Below are 18,154 nucleotides of genomic sequence, written 5' to 3'. Positions count from 1 at the left end.
TGTAATTTGACTATCTGCACCACCAGAATCAAGGAAAACACAAAATTATCCATATGCTGGACCATTGAGTTACAGTTTCATTGAAATGCACTGAAAATGAACATTTCAAGGGCAGATAACTCTGTCAGAAACCTCATAACGAAAATCATACATACAAAGTAACAAAAGCAAATGAGCAACTCGGGCTCCACCAAAAACTGGGAGCATGGACCAGGTGCACCGATAGGGTAAGCATACTCTGTTTTTATTTGTAGAAACACCCGCCGAGTTGCTCATAAAAAGTCAAGTCTGGGGAAGACAAACGAGGAAAGGAAAACTATGACCCGTTGAATAAATCAGTTTTCATGGTGCAGACGGATACACCATAACGATGTAGTGATGACTTCAATCTTGTAGCAACTGAACGCAGGAATACTAAATTTTAAATGACCGCTAAGAAATCACCCAGGAACCCATCAAACAGCACATTAAGAACAGGTAAAGCGTATCAAAAAACAGCCGGAGTGTTGCGGGTCGGATAGGTATCAAGTTCTTTTCCATGTTCTGCATGTTAATTGATTTTTCTGCCACCACTTGTGTTTAGTACATAGGAACCATCGCCACTGGTGTTAACCATAAGATAGATACTTTACATAAAAAGGGAATATAATCTCGAAACAACAGTCAGGCGCATTCTATTTTTATCGTGTCGTTTAATGAAGATTATTTGCAAAGAGGAGGAAAACTCTCATGAAATGGCAATAAAACACACTTAAGAAAAAAGATTAACAGGGTGAAAAATACATTGACTGTCTCTCCAATCAAACAGTCTCTTGTGTGGACAAGACAAAGGTCTGTGGGGTCTTGTGAAACAGTAAATGGTATAATTCTGAAGATTGTTACCAGGGGACAAAGGGAAGTAACTCTGAATAAAACGTAAGTCAAATTGTGAGCACGATATTATATTATTAATAATTCTCAATTTATATTACTATTACGTTATAATATCAGACCGTAATAGTTCTCAACGTATATTACTATTACGTTATTATATCAGTCCAATTAAATTAAATGAAGGGTTTGTCACAGTATTCAACCAGCCTTATATTTTTATATTATTCAGTGAATTGTCTACTCACTGTTACTTAAATTACTATACAAAAAAAATAATTATTTTAACATGAAAATTTTTCTCTGTCTTACTAGAAAAAAAGCTCAGTAAAATCAACGAATGAATGAACTTTATTCTCATAATCTACATATTACATAGTTAAAGAGAAACATATCTACAATAATGTATAACAATTATATGCATGTGTGAAAAATACAATACGTAATAAGTAGTTTCAAAAGGCCGATTTGCCGCACTTGCCATTTTCAAGGGGAAATCCTGCATAGGCCCCCCGCCTCGGACGGTCAAATGCAAACGGACGGCATTCCTATTGAGCATAGGGTAAATACAAGAATTATGTACACAATGGATTCGTTGACGTTCCCACAGATGGGGATGACTTCATCAGCGAAGTCGCCTTCCAGGAGAAGATGCAGGATCAGAATCAGGAAGCACTCAAATGGAAGGACTTACCAACCGGTGTGATCTATAAGATCTTGGAGGTGGTAGAAGTGGATGGAAAATTCGGCAAAAGTAGAATCCTCACCCTGAAGGATCGAGACGGAGAGACCACCAGGATATGGGCCTGCCCCTTGCTCAACAAAGAGAAGGATCCTTTGCAAGGAGCTTTCGTTCGGAGCACTGGATTCAAGGTGAGCAAGAAATCTCAGCAGCAGTACCTCTCCTATGATCTGGTGAGGAAGTAATAAAAAAAAATCGAGGGCTATGGGTAAGGGGTTCGAAATTTCCCAATCCAAATTACTGGATTGGGAAATTTTTTTTTTGGTCACTTGGAACTTTGATCTGGAGTATTCTGGAATAAGCGTGGGGAGCGAGGCGTAGTTGAGCGATGCGCGCGTTGGAAGAATCCTCCCTATGGCGCATGCGCAGTAAGGTCTTCACTAAAAGTGGTAGCCGTGGAAGGTTTTCGCAGCTGCTGCTTTTCGTCATAGTAGAAGCTAAGACATTTCACAACCCCTGCAAATTTAGATTTATCGATATCATCATCCTCCAGGCCTTTGCTCACTGCATCTTCGATCTTGGATTGGTAGGATCTGACGATGCGCACGGTATCTTCATGCTTTTTACGCTTTTGGCGGATGCGCTTGGCTAGCACCGCCAACCCCGCCATCGTGATGGAATTCACGACGGTTAGTGAGCTCAACGGAATGCATGCCACGGCGCCTATCCCCGTTGCGGCGGTGCTGAGTGTGCCAGTGGTGCAAACTACGTTGAGTACTGCACAGGTACCCAGAGCAAAAGACACCGCTTTTCCTACTCGTTTATAGTTCCTCGACAGTCGAGCATACTTATGCTTTTCGGATTCAAGCTCTTTCTCGATCGACTCGATTCTAGCTTCTCGGTAGGATTGCTTTCCCAAGTCTACGTCGTTTATTTATCTATATCTAGAGGAGCATGCCCAAGATGGGATGCTTTTGAAGGGGCTATTGGGACCAAGGATCAGTCCACTTCCATCGTAGATCTGACGTCCGCTCTTCAAGTACAGCCCATCACCGTATGTATTGGGCTAAGTGCCTGGACTCAAATACAGACCACGACCACGAGGTTTCACGAAGCATACTTTCCCACCCTTGTTGAGATATAATCCGGATCCCACAGCCTTCTGGATGGCTGCACTACCCAAACCGCTCAATGCACCCACGCCCAAAGCAGGTAGAACGGTTTTGGCCAGCATGGGTAGCGCAGCAGAGGCAAGACCTGCTAGCATGGGGAGGAATCCACCTTCTTTCTACACATTATGCCGCACCTGCTTCGGACTCATCTTCAAGACCATACCACCCTTCCCACTCTGTAAGAGCTTGGTGATGCGCTGGATCTGGCGGTGAGTGAGGAGCATCTTATGCTCACCGGATAGGTTTGCATGCAGCAATCGGATCGACAGCGGGAAAGAAGCTATAGATGGTGGACTGCTGCGTGCCGTTGACGTAGCTTCCGTGGATGATATCACTATTCACCAGGATGCTATTGATGCTGATGGTATTGACGATATTCTCACCCTCCGCGTAGCCGTTGGTGCTTCGGTCGTAGGTATACGTCCGGCGCTCGAATCCAAGCACTGTACTGATGCTATTGGACACGTCGAAATCCACTCGATAATTTCTGGCGAGGGTGAGGGTTGCTCTCAGCGTCGCACGATTGGCATCGAGAAGGACCTTAACCTGCATGAATATTGGGGATGGAGTAGTAGATCTCCAGATTCACTAGGGCCATCTCGTAAGATTTCTCCTCGCGCAATTGGAGGGGTGGATTGAAGCGGGTCAAGATCTGGCTATCGTTCCCAGAGATGATGAAGGAGAACCCATGCTTGGGTTCGGTATTGGAGGCGATTTTCCGCCGAAGTGAAGCGTCCATTTATCTATCCCTCCTCAGAAGACGACGCTCATCTTCTGACCGTTGGATTCGAATTGGAGGATTCGATCGGAGATGACCAGGGCGAAGGCTTGGGTATTGGCAGGGACGTTGCGCTCGAAATCGGCTCGGATCTGGATATCCACCGTCGACTCTTTCAGCCGCTCAGACTGATGGCTCACGTCGATGACGAAAAGGGGAAAGAGATCGATGAAGTCGGAGGGATTGATACCACCATTGCTCAGCAGACTTTCCATGCTGTAGAACTTGCGGAATTCGGTGGCCTCCTTATATACCCTGGCAATCCTGCACTGGGTGAAGCCGGCATTGAAATCCACGGCGGGATATCGCTCCGCATTGAGGGTCGCGTGGATATTTCGCAATCGACAGTGGTCGAAGACGGCGGCATTATTCAGCTGGTTATTACCCCTATCGGTCTGGAAGGCGACGATGATCCATCGCGGTTTCTCACGTCCGCTTTTAGCGGCCAGACGCCAGTGGAATTGTGATGTTTGGGGTACGGCGATGGAGTCGCACTGCCTCATACGAAATCCGCAATCGATCTTGGTCTTGCTCTGGATGGTCTTATAGAGCCGCAGCTTCTTTTCGTCAGAAGGGATGACGTGGGGACGAACCAGGAGACCTTGCTCAGGATTATCTTGGCCACGTCGTTGACGACAGCAGCTCGGAGGATGGCATTTGCATCCGAATCGCGCACCAGGGAGAGCTCGTGCTTGAATCCGTAGACGATCTTATCGTAGTCCTCGGCAAAGCCAAAGACGTGCTTGAGCGGGATGGCGAAAGAAAAGAATCCCTTATTGGCTGGCTTGGTGATGATATATCCGTGACGTGCTGCGAATCCGACGTTTTCTGCCTCGGCATTGGTGGTGAAATCCTTGAACCATAGCTGGTTGAGGCCTTGGTATTTGAAAAAAGTCGTCGGGGTACTTCAGCATACCCAGCATGGTGGTGGCAACGCCGGGATCGTTGAGGTGCTCAATCTGCTGCCCGGAAAGTCGGTAGCTGATGCTGCGAAAGAGATACATGGCACCATTATGGGCGAGCGATACCAGATCACCGTCGGCATACGCGGTGCCATCGTTCTTCTGAAGTCGGCCTTCGATCAAGAGATAGCTTTCGGCGGGGTGGAGGAAGAGATCTTGGGATCGAGCTTTCGAGAATCCGGCACATCGCTCGCTTGCTCAAAGAAGAAAGGTTCGATACCGCTAGGCTTGGTCGGCGGCTTCATCATCTGCACCAAGTCGACCAAAGAGTGGGGGTAGCGATCCTTGATGGAGAGAAGGTCGCGGATATCGTCTTTTGAAAACCCCTTTCCCAGCGCCTGCCAGAGCAGCTGATAGATTTTCCGAAGACGTAGAGGCGATCGTAGTCGAGCCATCCATCGCGCAGGAGGAGGTTATTCAGCAGCGTCGTCTTGCCGCAGTCCGACTTTCCGATGATCAGACCTCGGATGGATCGCTGCGGGAGGAGAAAGTGGTTATGCCGACGACTCGCGGTGGGCTCATCGTAGGTAAGGTCTTCAACGTCCATTTATCTATATAAAATGGGACTGTATTGCTTGAAGTGCAAGCGGCCGACCGAGACATAAAGTCGCTATGAGACCACCACCAGCAATGGGAGGCGGCGAAGGGGTGGGCTATGCGCCGTATGCGGGGCTAGGAAGTCTCAGTTCGTGGCTGCTTCCGGCGCCGGACTCATGAATAAAATGATCAATCGGATGCCCGTGGAGATGCATCTTCCTGGGCATAATTTCACCGGCCCCGGGACCAACCTCAAAAAGTGCAAATGGTACTCCCAAACCTCGGTCAATGCCAATCAATCGAGTGGATCAGGCTGTCTATCGTCACGATCTATGCTATGCCAAGCATAAGGATACGACCGCACGCAATTAGATCTGCGATAAGACGATGCTAGCCTCCCTTGATGTGATCCCCAATCCCACCGCACGCGAGCGCCTCGAGCGTGGCATCGTAAGACCCATCCTCGGCACCAAAGCACGATTTGGGCTGGGCGTGAAAAAAAAAGTACAATGGTCGGACGAGCTAGCCGAAGAGCTGCATAAGCCAGTCCGACGCAAATTTTAGAAGCGTCGCGTGGTGGTAGGTGGGGTGGATGAGACCTGGGCTGCCGATTTCGTGGATATGAGCGCCTTCTCCCGCGATAACCGAGGCTTCAAGAATCTCCTGAGCATCATCGACGTCTTTTCAAAGTACAGCTGGGTGGTACCGCTTAAGGATAAGAAAGGCGCCACGAGAAGGAGATGCCTTCCGGACCGTCTTCAAGGACCGCACGCCTGAGAATCTATGGACCGATAAGGGCACGGAATTTTACAATCGTGAGGTGAAGGATCTGCTCCGGAAGCACGACGTCGATCTCTACTCCACCGAGAACGAGGAAAAATCGAGCGTGGTCGAGCGCTGGAATCGTACCATGAAGGAAAAGATGTTCAAATAATTCTCGGCCAATTCCACGCGGACCTACCTTCCCGTCCTGGACGATCTCGTCCGCCAGTATAATACCACCAAGCATCGATCCATCAAGATGACCCCTACCGCCGCCAGCCAGAAAGAGCACGAGTCCAAGGTCTTCTGGAATCTCTACGGAGACCTCCCACTCATCAGCCTCAGCGATTCAACGTCGGCGATAAGGTCCGGATCACCAGGAAGAAGGACATCTTCGAGAAGGGATATACTCCGCGCTGGACGGAGGAAATCTTCACCATCACCCAGACCCTAGCGACACAGCCGCCCACCTATCGTCTCAAAGACTATGAGGGTGAGGAAATCAAGGGATCCTTTTATGAGCCCGAGCTCCAGCACACCGACCAGAAAATCTTTCGCCGGCGGACCCGAGGAGGGACGAAGGAAATCTACGTCAAGTGGAGAGGCTACCCCAAAGAATTCAATTCCTGGATCAAGGAGTCTGACTTGCAATGATCCCCAGCAGGCTTTCCGTATTCGATCAAAGGAGACCAGAAAGTCTTGATTTACGCATGCTTCAGTTCGACGAAGAGCCTTAATGCGTCTAGATCCTCTTTCAAGCGGTCGTAAAGTGCTTTTGTGATGGGCTCGTTATCAGTCCGGGGGAGTGGGAGATTTAGCAGGTGATACTTTTGCATGTCTAGATCCGAATTTACCTTGCCGCTGTCTGACTTATTGACTTTGCCATCTTCTACGGCCATCAGCTCTTTGGCCAGGTCTTTGATCGATGCGTCATGCTCCTTTTGCATCTGCTTAATCTCCGAATCTAGCTCGTCGATGTCTTTCATGCTGTCTTTCAATTGTTGACCGACCCATCGCTTCGTCACGGCGTCCGAGCTGTCTCGGGGCAAACCGAGGCTGGTGATCCGATGATCTCTCATATCGAGATCCTGAAGCATCCGCCAGACGGGCATGCGCTTTCTCGAGTGAGATCCAAACTTATCCATTTATCTATAATCCGAAGATCACCTCCTCAAGCGTCCGACCTTCCGATAAGAGCTTCAGTACGTGCAGGCAAAAGTGTCCGCAGACCACATCGCCACGCCGCTGGAGCTCATCGGTATTATATCGAATTTCCGGCCGCAGATAGTCGACCATCTCGTCGGGTGGAGGTAGGCCGTAAGGGTCGAAGTAGACTTTGAATCCTCCGCGCTTATGCCAGCATGTCCAGTGCGTGCCCTGACCATGACGATCGTCGTGATTCAGGATGCCGCACTCGGTGGGATGGGGGTTGGGTGGTAGGGCATCGCGCATGAATATTCCTCTGAATCGAGGGATGCCTAGGGCCGTGGCAGCTTCTTCCAGCTCTACGTTGGAGAGGGGCTTGTGGGGGGAGGGATACCGTGCACTCGTATGCTGCTCATTTATCTATGGATGGACAGGCGAAGCCGACGAAGTCCCGCACCCGTCAGAGCCTGACAAGTGCAGATTTTTCCCGAGGCTCATGGGCCTCGAGAAATTCTGAGTGGAGGGGGATGGGTTGGGGATGGTCGCCTCAGTCGCGGGAGATTCGGTAGTGACCATGCGCGAGGGTGCTGATACCGTCGGGGAGGATGTGACGCTTATTGTCCTTGGCTGAGAGAGCGATCTTGATCTCGGCGTAGATCTGATGGAGATGGCTGCGAAGGATGCTCATCGGTCGGTGGATCTCCTGCTGAGTCTCAAGGCATCGCTTGTAATCCTCGACGCTCTTGGTGACTCCCTTCGCCTTCTCGGTGGTCTGACCGTCATCCATCTTGAAGGCGTATAGCTTCGCCCGGAGCCCCACGAATTCGGCCATGATCTTACCGCCGCATTCGTCCTTGAACATCCCGACGACCTTCTTATTCACGCCGGTGGGGATGTCGGAGGGATGCTCGGTCGGGTAGTTGGACGTATCGAATTTTTCCTGCACGTGCGGTGTGATATCCTTGTAGAAGTCGGCGGTCTGGATCTCGTAAGCCAAGCTATCGGTGTCGGTGAAAAGTAGTCGGGCACGATCATCGTACATCTCCTTCACGAATCCGTAGTGGAAGTCGTACATAAGGAACTTCGAGATGTCCAATATGCACGCTCCCAGGTAGACGGGCTTATCGAACTTCAGCTTGGTCTTCTTCATATGAACGGCTGCTAGATTCTCGGTGAAGACGACGCGACGATCGAAGTTGGGCTTGGCCACTAGCTTCAGGGCCTGCTTCTCGGTGGTGACCAGCCTGACGTCGACGCGTTTCCGGATATTCTCCATGGTCTTGCCGAAGACCGAATTATTCATGAGCTTGAAGAAGTCCTTCTCGGAGTCGGTCTTGGCCCGAGCGCGAAGAGTGGTATTCAGATCGATGTATTTCTTGAGCCATGGAGATTGGTTGAATCCGATGATGCGATGGACTTTGGTGAGCTTCATCCCCCTCTCCAGATACATCTTGAGATTTCGATAGTGAAGGGTATATTTCTCACGCTTGCCCAGGTGAGGCACGAGCTTGTGCACTTTACCGATCTCCACGTTCTCGGGCGCGAGAGGGTAGTCTTTTTGGGCGTCGTGAAGATCTTGAGGATATTCCAGATCGCATTCCACCATGGCCCGTACTCGTGGTCGTCGGGATATTCCAGGATCTTCTCGATCTCCTCCGGCTCCATCCACTCGAAGTCTCCCGTGGGAAGGGACTGCGCCATTGCCCACCCGTAGAGATTGTTGGCGTCGAGGTAGGTCAGATACTTGGTGGGCTGGGAGGCGTCGTACGTGGTCATGTAGGGGTTGTTGGCCTTGCCGTAGCGGTGGGAGATCATGGCGACACCCCTCTGGTTGCCCTCTCGAACATCATCAACATGTCCGGATCGGAGAGCAGCTCCAATCTCACCTCCGTGGTTTTGAGGGCGGCGTCGTAGGATAGCCCGGGGGATGTGAAGTAGTGGGCGGGATCGAGTCCGTAGTGGGTCAAGCAGATATCCCAGAAATCCTCAAAGATGTCGGTCAGCAGCAGCACGTCAGTCTCGAGATAGAGGTCGTGATAATCGCGTAGGTTCTTGCACCCGAAGGTCTCCCAGACCCTCTGAGCGTGTGCGTAATCCTCATCACTGATATGCTCTCCGGAGAGCGTGCTGAAGGCTTCTTTGGTTGGGAGCTGAGTCTCTTCCAGCTTGGCCGGTCCATCCATATAATCGTAGGGAAATACCCCCTTCCGAATCATTAGCTCGTGGCGATCCCCGAATCTCGCCTTCACGGTCGAGAATTGGTCGGGAGTGAGATTCTTAGCTAGGGTATCCAGGCTGTAGAGCATAAACCTGCACGAATCGACGAATCTCATCTCCAGATCGTCCACCTGCTTGGAGAAGCTGATATACTTCTCGTCGGTATTAGGGATGCAGTTGATCTTACCCTCGGTGTGGCCAAGCTCCTTGACCAAGATATGGGCGTCGTATCCGCTCAAATTGTGGAAAAAGATGGGGACGTGCTTCGGAAGCTGGAAATCTAGATTGCACTGGTTGTGCGCTGCGCCGCGATATTTCCCGGTGAGATGGTCGTGATCCCGGACCTTATCCCCTCTCAATGCATCGCCACAGATGTGGCAGTGCGTGCTTGCTTCGAAGCTCGCCTTATCGTTGTCGGTCATCTCCATGGGCTTACTCTCCTTGTATAGCTTACCGATTGCCCGCACTTCCTCCTCGATGCACTGCACGAATTTCTTGGCTGCATCCTCCCCGCAGTAGACGACTGGATCTTTGTAGTCGCCGTGAGCGTATTTCATGTAATAGCAGAAACCCGAGGGTCGCTGCAGTTGATGGACCTTCGTGTAGGAGTGTGATGGATCCGGCTGACAGGTGTTGAGCTTCTCCGTGAAGCACTCGAAATCCGCGTATATCGCGAAGGGGACTCTCATCATCGTCTTGAGATTATGGAAGGTTATGGTGGCTCCTTCTTCCGGCATCTCGATTCTGACCGCCTCTTTCTGGGTGCATTACTCCATGTGCTCGTCCAAGATGTCTTGCCTGGAAAAGTGGGAGAGGCATCTGCGGCAGAAGAAGAGCTCGTGACCATGCTCTGAGATTTAGGAGCTTAAGAGTCGTGAGAGGCTCTTGATCCAGCAGTAATGCTGCTTATCTTCGCTAGTCAGGAAGAGAAGATCTACGTGGGTGGAACCCGTATTCTTGGATATCTTGAGTGGGTAAACCTGGAGATCCTCTTCACCATCCTCACCCTTCTTCACCCCATTAAACCCATAGACGTTGACGTTGATGGTGGGATTCTGCCTCTCGAATTTATCAATCGCCTTGAGCGAGACCGGGAAGTTGATGCCTTCGAAATTCAGCTCATCCTCCCATTTCTTGTACTGAGATACGCGGTTGGCTGATTTCTGATCGACTTCTTCATGATGTAGGGCTGCCAGCACCGCCCACTGGAAGCAGCGATCATCCTCATTTTTCACGTTGACGATCGCATTCTTTTTCGCGAGTGCTGATGGAGTCGGAATGAAGGAACCCCCCTTGAACGGCTTGAATTGGTTGAGGTGGATTTCTAGCCTCTCGACGCGGCTGAAAGTCCACCCACTCCCTTCCCGCATGTATCTTGCCATACTTTCCTTGACCTTCGCGATCATGAAAGCGATCTCCAGTTCTGGGTGAGGGTAGCAAGAGATGATCGAAAGTAGGGGGTGACGTACGTATTTTTTCCAGTCGCGGGATTGGTCCTCACCGGCTATGCTAGAAGTACTAAGTTCACCTTCAATCCCTTCTTTTGGGCAAGCGCATCGGAGATGATGGTGGTGATGATGCTCCGACTTACCTTCAGAAAAGTGCTCAAGTCGTGCTGCTTCGCGGGTGCGGGTTCGATGACGACCGTGCCAAATACGCAATTCAGTGCTTGACGCCTATCGATGACCTTGATCTCATCCTCGACTGGGGTGTTTTTGATGTCCTCTTCCACCAGCCGGAGCAGATCCTCTCTCTTGAGCTGGGAGTACTTGGTGAGGCCACGATTCTTTGCCAGTGCTTTGAGCTGCTTCTTGCTGAAGACTTCCTGGCGGGTAAATCTACGGGTGGTTTTCTCCTCGATGAGCTTCACCAAGGCCTCCTTGTTCTTCCTACTGACCCCCCTCAGATCCTCGTCCTTAGCTATTTGACGGAGGGTCTTCATGGTCTCTTCCACCACCATCTTACCCTCGACCTCGACTGGGATAACCTCCTCCTCCTCCTCCTGACGTGGTTGCCTGCTATGTCTCCAGCAGAGACCATCCTTCCCGGGCTTGCTCTTGCAGAACTGCCCCTTCTTCCTCTTGAGTTCAACGCCGCAGGTGGTCTTCTGCTCCCCTGGTTGATGCTCAAATCGCAGCTTCATTACCTCTGCACCACAATTTTGACACTGCGTGGTGTGTTCATCCACCTGCGTCAGGTTGGGGGCATTGCAGCACTGCTGCTGCCTTTTGGGGGTTGGGGCTGGGGTGCTATCTTCCAAATATTGCTCATTCTCCAGGAAGAAATCCTGATAGCGACCCATCTTATCACTAATAGATTCCATCCTTTTATTTATTTCAATCTGTGACATCCTTCGCTTTAAGGTGTCCTTATCCACATCCCTACTATCCTCTGGGACGATCTGACTTATGCTCTGTACGAAAGACATAATTCTTGTATTTACCCTATGCTCAATAGGAATGCCGTCCGTTTGCATTTGGCCCTCTGGGTCAGGGGTCTTATGCAGGATTTCCCCTTGAAAATGGTAAGTGCAGCAGAATCGGCCTTTTGAAACTACTATAATAAATTTGGAAGATTAACCCGAAGGACTGACTTTCATATTTATCAACTTTACAAATCTGCTTAATTTTTCTAAAACGGCTCGGCATATACAATATAGTCTGGAGTAGACTGTTTTAAATGTAAAATATTTTTGCAAAATTTTAAATGTAAACGCTCTAAAATGTCCATGTTTTCAAATGCCCAAATCTCAGAGCCATATAGTAATATAGGAACAACGCGTTTATCAAAAATGTCTAGTTGACAATCTATAGATAGCTTGTTTCGTCTACATTTTCTCAATACACCATACATCGCTTTCAAACCTTTTTGGTATAGATATTTTCGGGTTGTTGAAAAGGACCCACTTTTAGCGAAATATAAACCAAGATATTTGTAATCTTTTACAATCTCAACTTCTTTACCATTTAGAGTAAAATGGAGGTGAAAATATAGGTATTTTTGTTTTGTCGACATTGACAAGTAAATGCCACTGTTCAAAGATTTTTCCAAGATTTGATAAAAGTGTAATAGGTCTATAATTCTTAGGTTCAGTTTTACTACCTCTGTTTTTAAAAGTGGAATAATGTTACCATTTAGCCATGCTTCTGGCATTATTCCTGTATCAAGTACATGTATAATATTAAATACATTCACATATACACCAGACCTAACATCAACAGTAGCACATAAATATTCATTTATTACAAAATCATCTGCTGGAGACTTGTTTTTTTTTAGCATTTTTGATAGCTCTAATAACTTCCTCCTTAGTAATCGCTTTGTTCAGCTCAGCATTTACAATAAAATCGCCAGGATGAATTACATTTGGTATATCTTCATAATTCTTATTTACCTCCTTAAAATAATCAAATAAAGTATCGATTTCTATATCATTACTGTGCACTGGTCTATCCCTATTCAGGACTTTCCAGTATTCACGAGGATTATTAGTTTTCAAAGATTTTCATCTTTTTCTTCAGTTCAAACTTATAATTCTTAATACTATTATTTAAAGTTTTCTTATAGATGTTTTCAGTAGCCTTTAGGCGTTATTTAAAAATATTAGAACCATAACGTTTGTACAATCTTCGCGCTTTTCGAAAATCTTTTCTCTTTCTATAACAATCCTTGTCAAACCAATCTTTGGTTTGATTTTTATCAGGATTATTTTTCACGACATTTGTTTTTCCGCCGAACACCAAATGTTTGTTTTGCCGAATAAAGCAAAACATCTGTTATTTCAAGCACAATATTATTCATACAATTCTCATCAACACTTTGTAGATCATCAGTTTTTGATAAGATATTAGTATATAATTGTAGCTCTTCAACTCCGTTAAGATGAATATTATTTTTATATTCGTTTAATCTGTTTTGGTCCCAGTGACCTATTTTGTCAGAATAAGAAGTTTGCATTTCTTCATAACTCTCGTTCAAGTCATGATGTTTATGAATATCAACAACTAAATGTAAAGTAGAATATATATCTGAATAGAGACTAAAATCAATCACCTCAAAATTATTTACCCTGTGCATTATATTTGCAGTACATAACGTATAATCAACAACACTTGTATTTCTGCTCGTTGCTTTACCATTTCTATCACCAGCTATTCGCCCATTTAATATAAACACATTGTTGTTTTTACAAAATGATAAAAATTTCCTTCCATAGTTATTTATAATTTTGTCTACTGAAATTCTATCTCTTAGGATATTCAAAATGTCTACTTCCTGTATATCAGAAAACTGTGCACAAAAAGAAAATTCATAATCAAAATTATTATTTTCTGTCTCTCTAGAAATGTAATAGTCTGGCAAATTACCAGTTCTATTATTAAAATCGCCAAAAAGAAAAATGTTTGAAAAATCCTTTTGTAAAATTTGAAATTCTAATTCAATCTCATTAAATTCATCATTTGATGCATATCGAGAATTTTCAGGTGGAATGTAAACTAATCCACACACATCATTAGGCAAATTTACAAGATTTTATTCAGCTTGAACCAATAAATGTATGGGCAGTTTGTCTCGATCGGAACTATATGTTTTTCAAACTCCTTTTTACAACCAACAATTATACCACCAGATTTATGATTCGAACAGGTTTTTCTATTTTTGTAGAAAAATGCAAAATTATCTAAATTTATAACATCCAAGTCATCTAATTTAGATTCTGCTAAACAAATAATGTCATTTTCGTTTAGAAGATCTCTAAACTCAGGGTATAAAATTCTATTCTTAACACCACAAACGTTTAAGACTAAGAAGTGTAAACACTGTTCAAGAAGAACATTGTTATTATTGACAAGGTTTTCATAATGAAAGTCAGTTAGGGTAGAATTAGTCGTCATAACTCTGTCTGTTAACCGTTGATCCTCCTTTACAGGATACGTGTCCATCGTAACCAATATAACGGATCAAATTTATCTCAAATAAAAGGAGAAAAGGGAGGTGTAAACGTTTATTTATTCAGCAAATCTGTCAGTTTCTGGATGGAGAGATTCCAAGAAAATGAGAACAATTGACCAAACTGGAATCCATAAAAATTGACCAATTTTGCACCAAACATTGTTAAAAACAAACAAGGTCAATTTTGTGAATATGTTCCAAATAAAAAGCTTTTGACTTATGCTCTGTGAAAAACTTGAAAAGCATAGAAAGTGTTTTAGATGTAAAGTCATAATGATTCAGTGAAATCTTCATCAACTAATCATAAATTAAATCTATGATATCGATCTGTTCAGGAGACAAAACTAGGGAAAAAGAAGCTGAAAATCGGATTCTGAAACCTTATATACTTTAACCGATTATCGGGACAACGATCGGGGAATCTGGTACCTTTTCAATACATACAAAAATTATATCTATAATAAAATTATTTACGCGTATAAAATATGTTCTAGGAAACACAAAAATGTTTGGATACATATTCTGATAAAAATATAATGAACAAAAAAAGCGCGAATAGAAGGAAATAATTTCGTGGAAGAATCTCTTTAAATCGGCATTAAAACATTATCCACATCCTTAACGCGTTTAGAATTATAGCATGTTACTCGTATGCATCTTGCTTTTATAATCCGAACAATTTCAAGACATCCTTATTGATGTCAAAGTCAGATGAACACTTTATTTTTATCAAAGTTTCATATTACATGCCAAGCAAAGAAGTTAACAGCATTAAACTGCTTTTCCAGCATCTCTTTTGTGAGCTTATTTTTTTAAAGGGTCCACGGCGCCTTGTTCTTGTTCAGTATAACTTGCTCCACTCTCATACAAAAATGGTAACAATTTTCTGCATAAGACACTTACATACAGTGTTCGAAAAAAGTATAAAGACTAAAATTGACGATAAGCGCAGGAACACCGAAGTTCCAAAATACCGTGGAAAAATCAGTTGGGACAGAAAAAAAAACAACAGATAAAAAACCAGTTACACAACTCAAAAAAACGAAGGAAATACACACAAAAACGAACAATACATATCTGGTGACATAAGGTATCCCGGAGAGATCAGCAGTCCCTGCTTCTTGCAAGATGACATCTGCAGTTTAATTATGTTGTATATTTTAACAATGTCATCCTATTGGAATATATAAAACATGCAGAGTATAAAGACGTATGTTTGTATACGAATAATATAAGAACATCACAAGAATACATCATCCACTTCCGTTACCAAGTTTAGAGTTATTGCAAATTTAACTCGTATACATGTTTTTGTTTTATAATCCAAACAATTTCAAGACTTCCCAATTAATTTGGAAATCAGATGAGCACATTTTGATAAAATTTTCATGAGACATGCCAAGATCAGAGCTTAACTGCATTAAAACTTCTTTTCCAGTTTCTTCTTCGCGAGTTTTCGTCTTTAAAGGATCGACTGCGCCATGTTCTTGTTCAGCATAACTTTTCTCTGAACCATCTTGCGATATTTTTACGTACTCCCAGACAAAATAATTCCCCCAGTCGTAATGATACTGTATTTCCGTATTACCAATAGTAAGTGTCTCGTTTCTATAACTGTCTTCATAATCTTTTCCGTCCACGTGCACATATTTGAAAAGAATATCTTTTGGATGCTTGTATGTTATTGTAATGGTATGTTTTGCACTATATTGACGCCCATAACCATCATCTGTATGTTCAGTTTTACTTAATACTTCCATATGTATTAAATTTCTATGCTGTTACCTACAATAAATGAGGAATTAAAATATCAAAGCAGGTAAAATGATAGAACAAACAAGGAAGTTGTTACTTCGTTCTTTAAAGCAGTTACGTAAACACTAATAAAAACTAACATCAACAAAATAAAAAAAAATCAAGGTCAATTTTGCACTATTTTGTGCACATTATCATTTATATGTAGTAAATAAAATAATACACGTCCAGTGTGAGGATGAATCGCAATAACACCAATTTCAATAGTAACTAATTTTCTACGTAAGACAAGAAAGAAATTGTACATATCACATAACTTAAGTACGTAAATCCTTAAATTCAGTCTAGGGTATAACTAAATGACAACACATATCAGAGGAACTAAACTCTAATCTAACATGAACAAATCATGACAAAAGTTGGACGTACAATACTATCGAAGTGTGGATCTGTTGTTTTCACATATCCCATGTATATAACACACATCGAACTGGCATGATATACTGAAGTATAGATGTACTTACAGTTTGCAAATATCAATAATAAAACAAACTTCCTGGTTGTATCTAATTGAAGCGTGTAGTGATAGGATGAGTGTGATGATGTATGTCTAGGTAAAAATAGAATAAATCGTTTCTTAGTTCAACCGATTAGCTTAAAAACGATTATGCTAAGTATCGCTCGCTGATTTGTTCGGCATCGAAAATCGTTGCTTTTTTGGGACTGCAACAAAGGTTAGATGAAAAGTGCTATAATTTAACGTAGCCATGATTGTAGATGGAAATAACACAGTTAATTTTGTAATTAAAATGACATTCCCTGTTTCATAGATTAATTAAAAAATAATAAGTTACTATTTGTATTATAAACATATGGTTAGAAAATTCAAATGCGAACAAGCATAAACGAATTAGGGAACCTTAGTAATCATGTGTTGTGCTACAAAGTATCGCTATAACCGTTGACCACCAATTCCCTTTTTAAAGTTATGCAAGCTAATCAAGAGAACGGAAACAGCTGATATCAAAGCACAAACACATTTTAAACATAAAATTCTTCCGAAAAAAAAACTATTGTTTACAATAACTGAAAAACACAAATAAGACTTTTGCTGACCTTTTCCGGTCAGATTTCCATTGTTTACGTTCAAATGTGACCGTCTCAACCAAATAATTCATCATAAGTTTGTTACTTAACCAATCGAGGAGTTTCGGTGACAAGATGCCTCATAAATTCGTTCTTCGTTTGTAAAACTTTAAGTACCTGTCCAAGAATCAAGCAAAAGGTGCTACACTGATAGACAATAAAAATGGTTTTTTACTTATAATTTATTTCATTTTCGTCCAAAACATTGAAAAATATGAAAAAAACATGTGTTAGTCATGTTGTTGCTATGGAAATAAACCTCCATAGCAACCCCCGCTATATGAGTCTGTAAAACTTCATTTTCTCTGGGTGTTTTTGGAGTAAATTTACAGAAAAAACACCATTTTTTTGTTAAATCGTATATCATATGGGGAAAATAGTAGAATTAGTATATAAAATGAAATATGTAGACAATCAATATCTTTTGCGCAACTGCAGTTGCCATGACAACTAAAATCGGTCTTTTTGACTGTTATAAAAACATGAAAAATCAAGTTTTTTTGTGATCTAATATCTCCTATGAACACGGGGATATCAAAATTTCCTCTGATATATTTGTTTGTTCATCTTTATCCTTCAACATATCAAAAATAAAAATATGTAACCGCCTTCAGATTTTTCTGAAAAAAAGTCATTTTTATACCAATACTTTCTGTTTTTGCAAATGCCATGCCACCAAATTAAGGACATCAATTTATGTATTAAATTCATCTTGTTAGTTGATAATGCAGTTTAACAACAGACAGAACATATAACAAGTCCTTATAAACACATTTTAATACCATGGTTGCTATGGAAACACATCCCTGTACAAACCCATAGAAGTATGCAATCATACAAATGTACAATAAGATCATTATAACTGAACCAATTTAAATGTTCAATTGTTTTTCTCATAAATAAGCATATCAACGAAGTGTCCTTACCACTTAATACATTACACATAAAATAGTAAGAATTGAAATAAATCTGTTCAGTTGCAGCCTAGACTTTGAAAAATTTTCTATCATTCAAAATAGTGAATAAATGGCAAAATTCCTATAAACTTGAAATTTCTACCAGAAAGCAACCATAATCACATACATGTACATGTGTTTCCCATTTATATAAAGTGATATTCCGACTTTTACATCCTTCATTCCATTCAGAGCAGATATTTTTATGAATACACTTT

The 18,154-nt window shown here is 43.4% G+C and overlaps 2 protein-coding genes across 4 annotated transcripts; both read right to left on the bottom strand.

Moving 5' to 3' along the window:
- Positions 1 to 1,203: 1,203 nt before the first annotated feature.
- On the bottom strand, positions 1,204 to 16,476 carry LOC148627376 (uncharacterized). 3 transcript variants are annotated; one of them, XM_088571994.1, is made up of 2 exons: positions 16,264 to 16,416; positions 1,204 to 15,864 (listed from the first exon to the last, which is right to left on the bottom strand). In XM_088571994.1, the coding sequence occupies exon 2, from the start codon at positions 9,861 to 9,863 to the stop codon at positions 8,721 to 8,723; it is 1,143 nt and encodes a 380-aa protein (XP_088428120.1). In that variant the 5' UTR covers positions 9,864 to 15,864; positions 16,264 to 16,416; the 3' UTR covers positions 1,204 to 8,720. The 3 variants fall into 2 exon arrangements, with proteins under 3 accessions (XP_088428131.1, XP_088428120.1, XP_088428141.1); XM_088572005.1 differs by having other exon boundaries at positions 16,359 to 16,476.
- On the bottom strand, positions 7,457 to 8,515 carry LOC148627377 (uncharacterized). Its single transcript, XM_088564832.1, has one exon. The coding sequence runs from the start codon at positions 8,513 to 8,515 to the stop codon at positions 7,457 to 7,459; it is 1,059 nt and encodes a 352-aa protein (XP_088420958.1).
- Positions 16,477 to 18,154: the final 1,678 nt, after the last annotated feature.

The sequence above is a fragment of the Perna viridis genome, chromosome 1 (assembly GCF_037379345.1).
Source record: "Perna viridis isolate PV_CMFRI_1.1 ecotype Kerala chromosome 1, ASM3737934v1, whole genome shotgun sequence".
NCBI lineage: Eukaryota > Metazoa > Mollusca > Bivalvia > Mytilida > Mytilidae > Perna > Perna viridis.
The sequence above is the reverse complement of the archived record's forward strand: the minus strand, read 5'-3'. Positions and strand labels throughout refer to the sequence as shown.

Coding starts and splice junctions, on each gene's coding strand:
- LOC148627377 (XM_088564832.1), bottom strand. CDS start 8,515: ATGGTGGAATGCGATCTGGAATATCCTCAAGATCTTCACGACGCCCAA.
- LOC148627376 (XM_088572005.1), bottom strand. CDS start 9,863: ATGCCGGAAGAAGGAGCCACCATAACCTTCCATAATCTCAAGACGATG.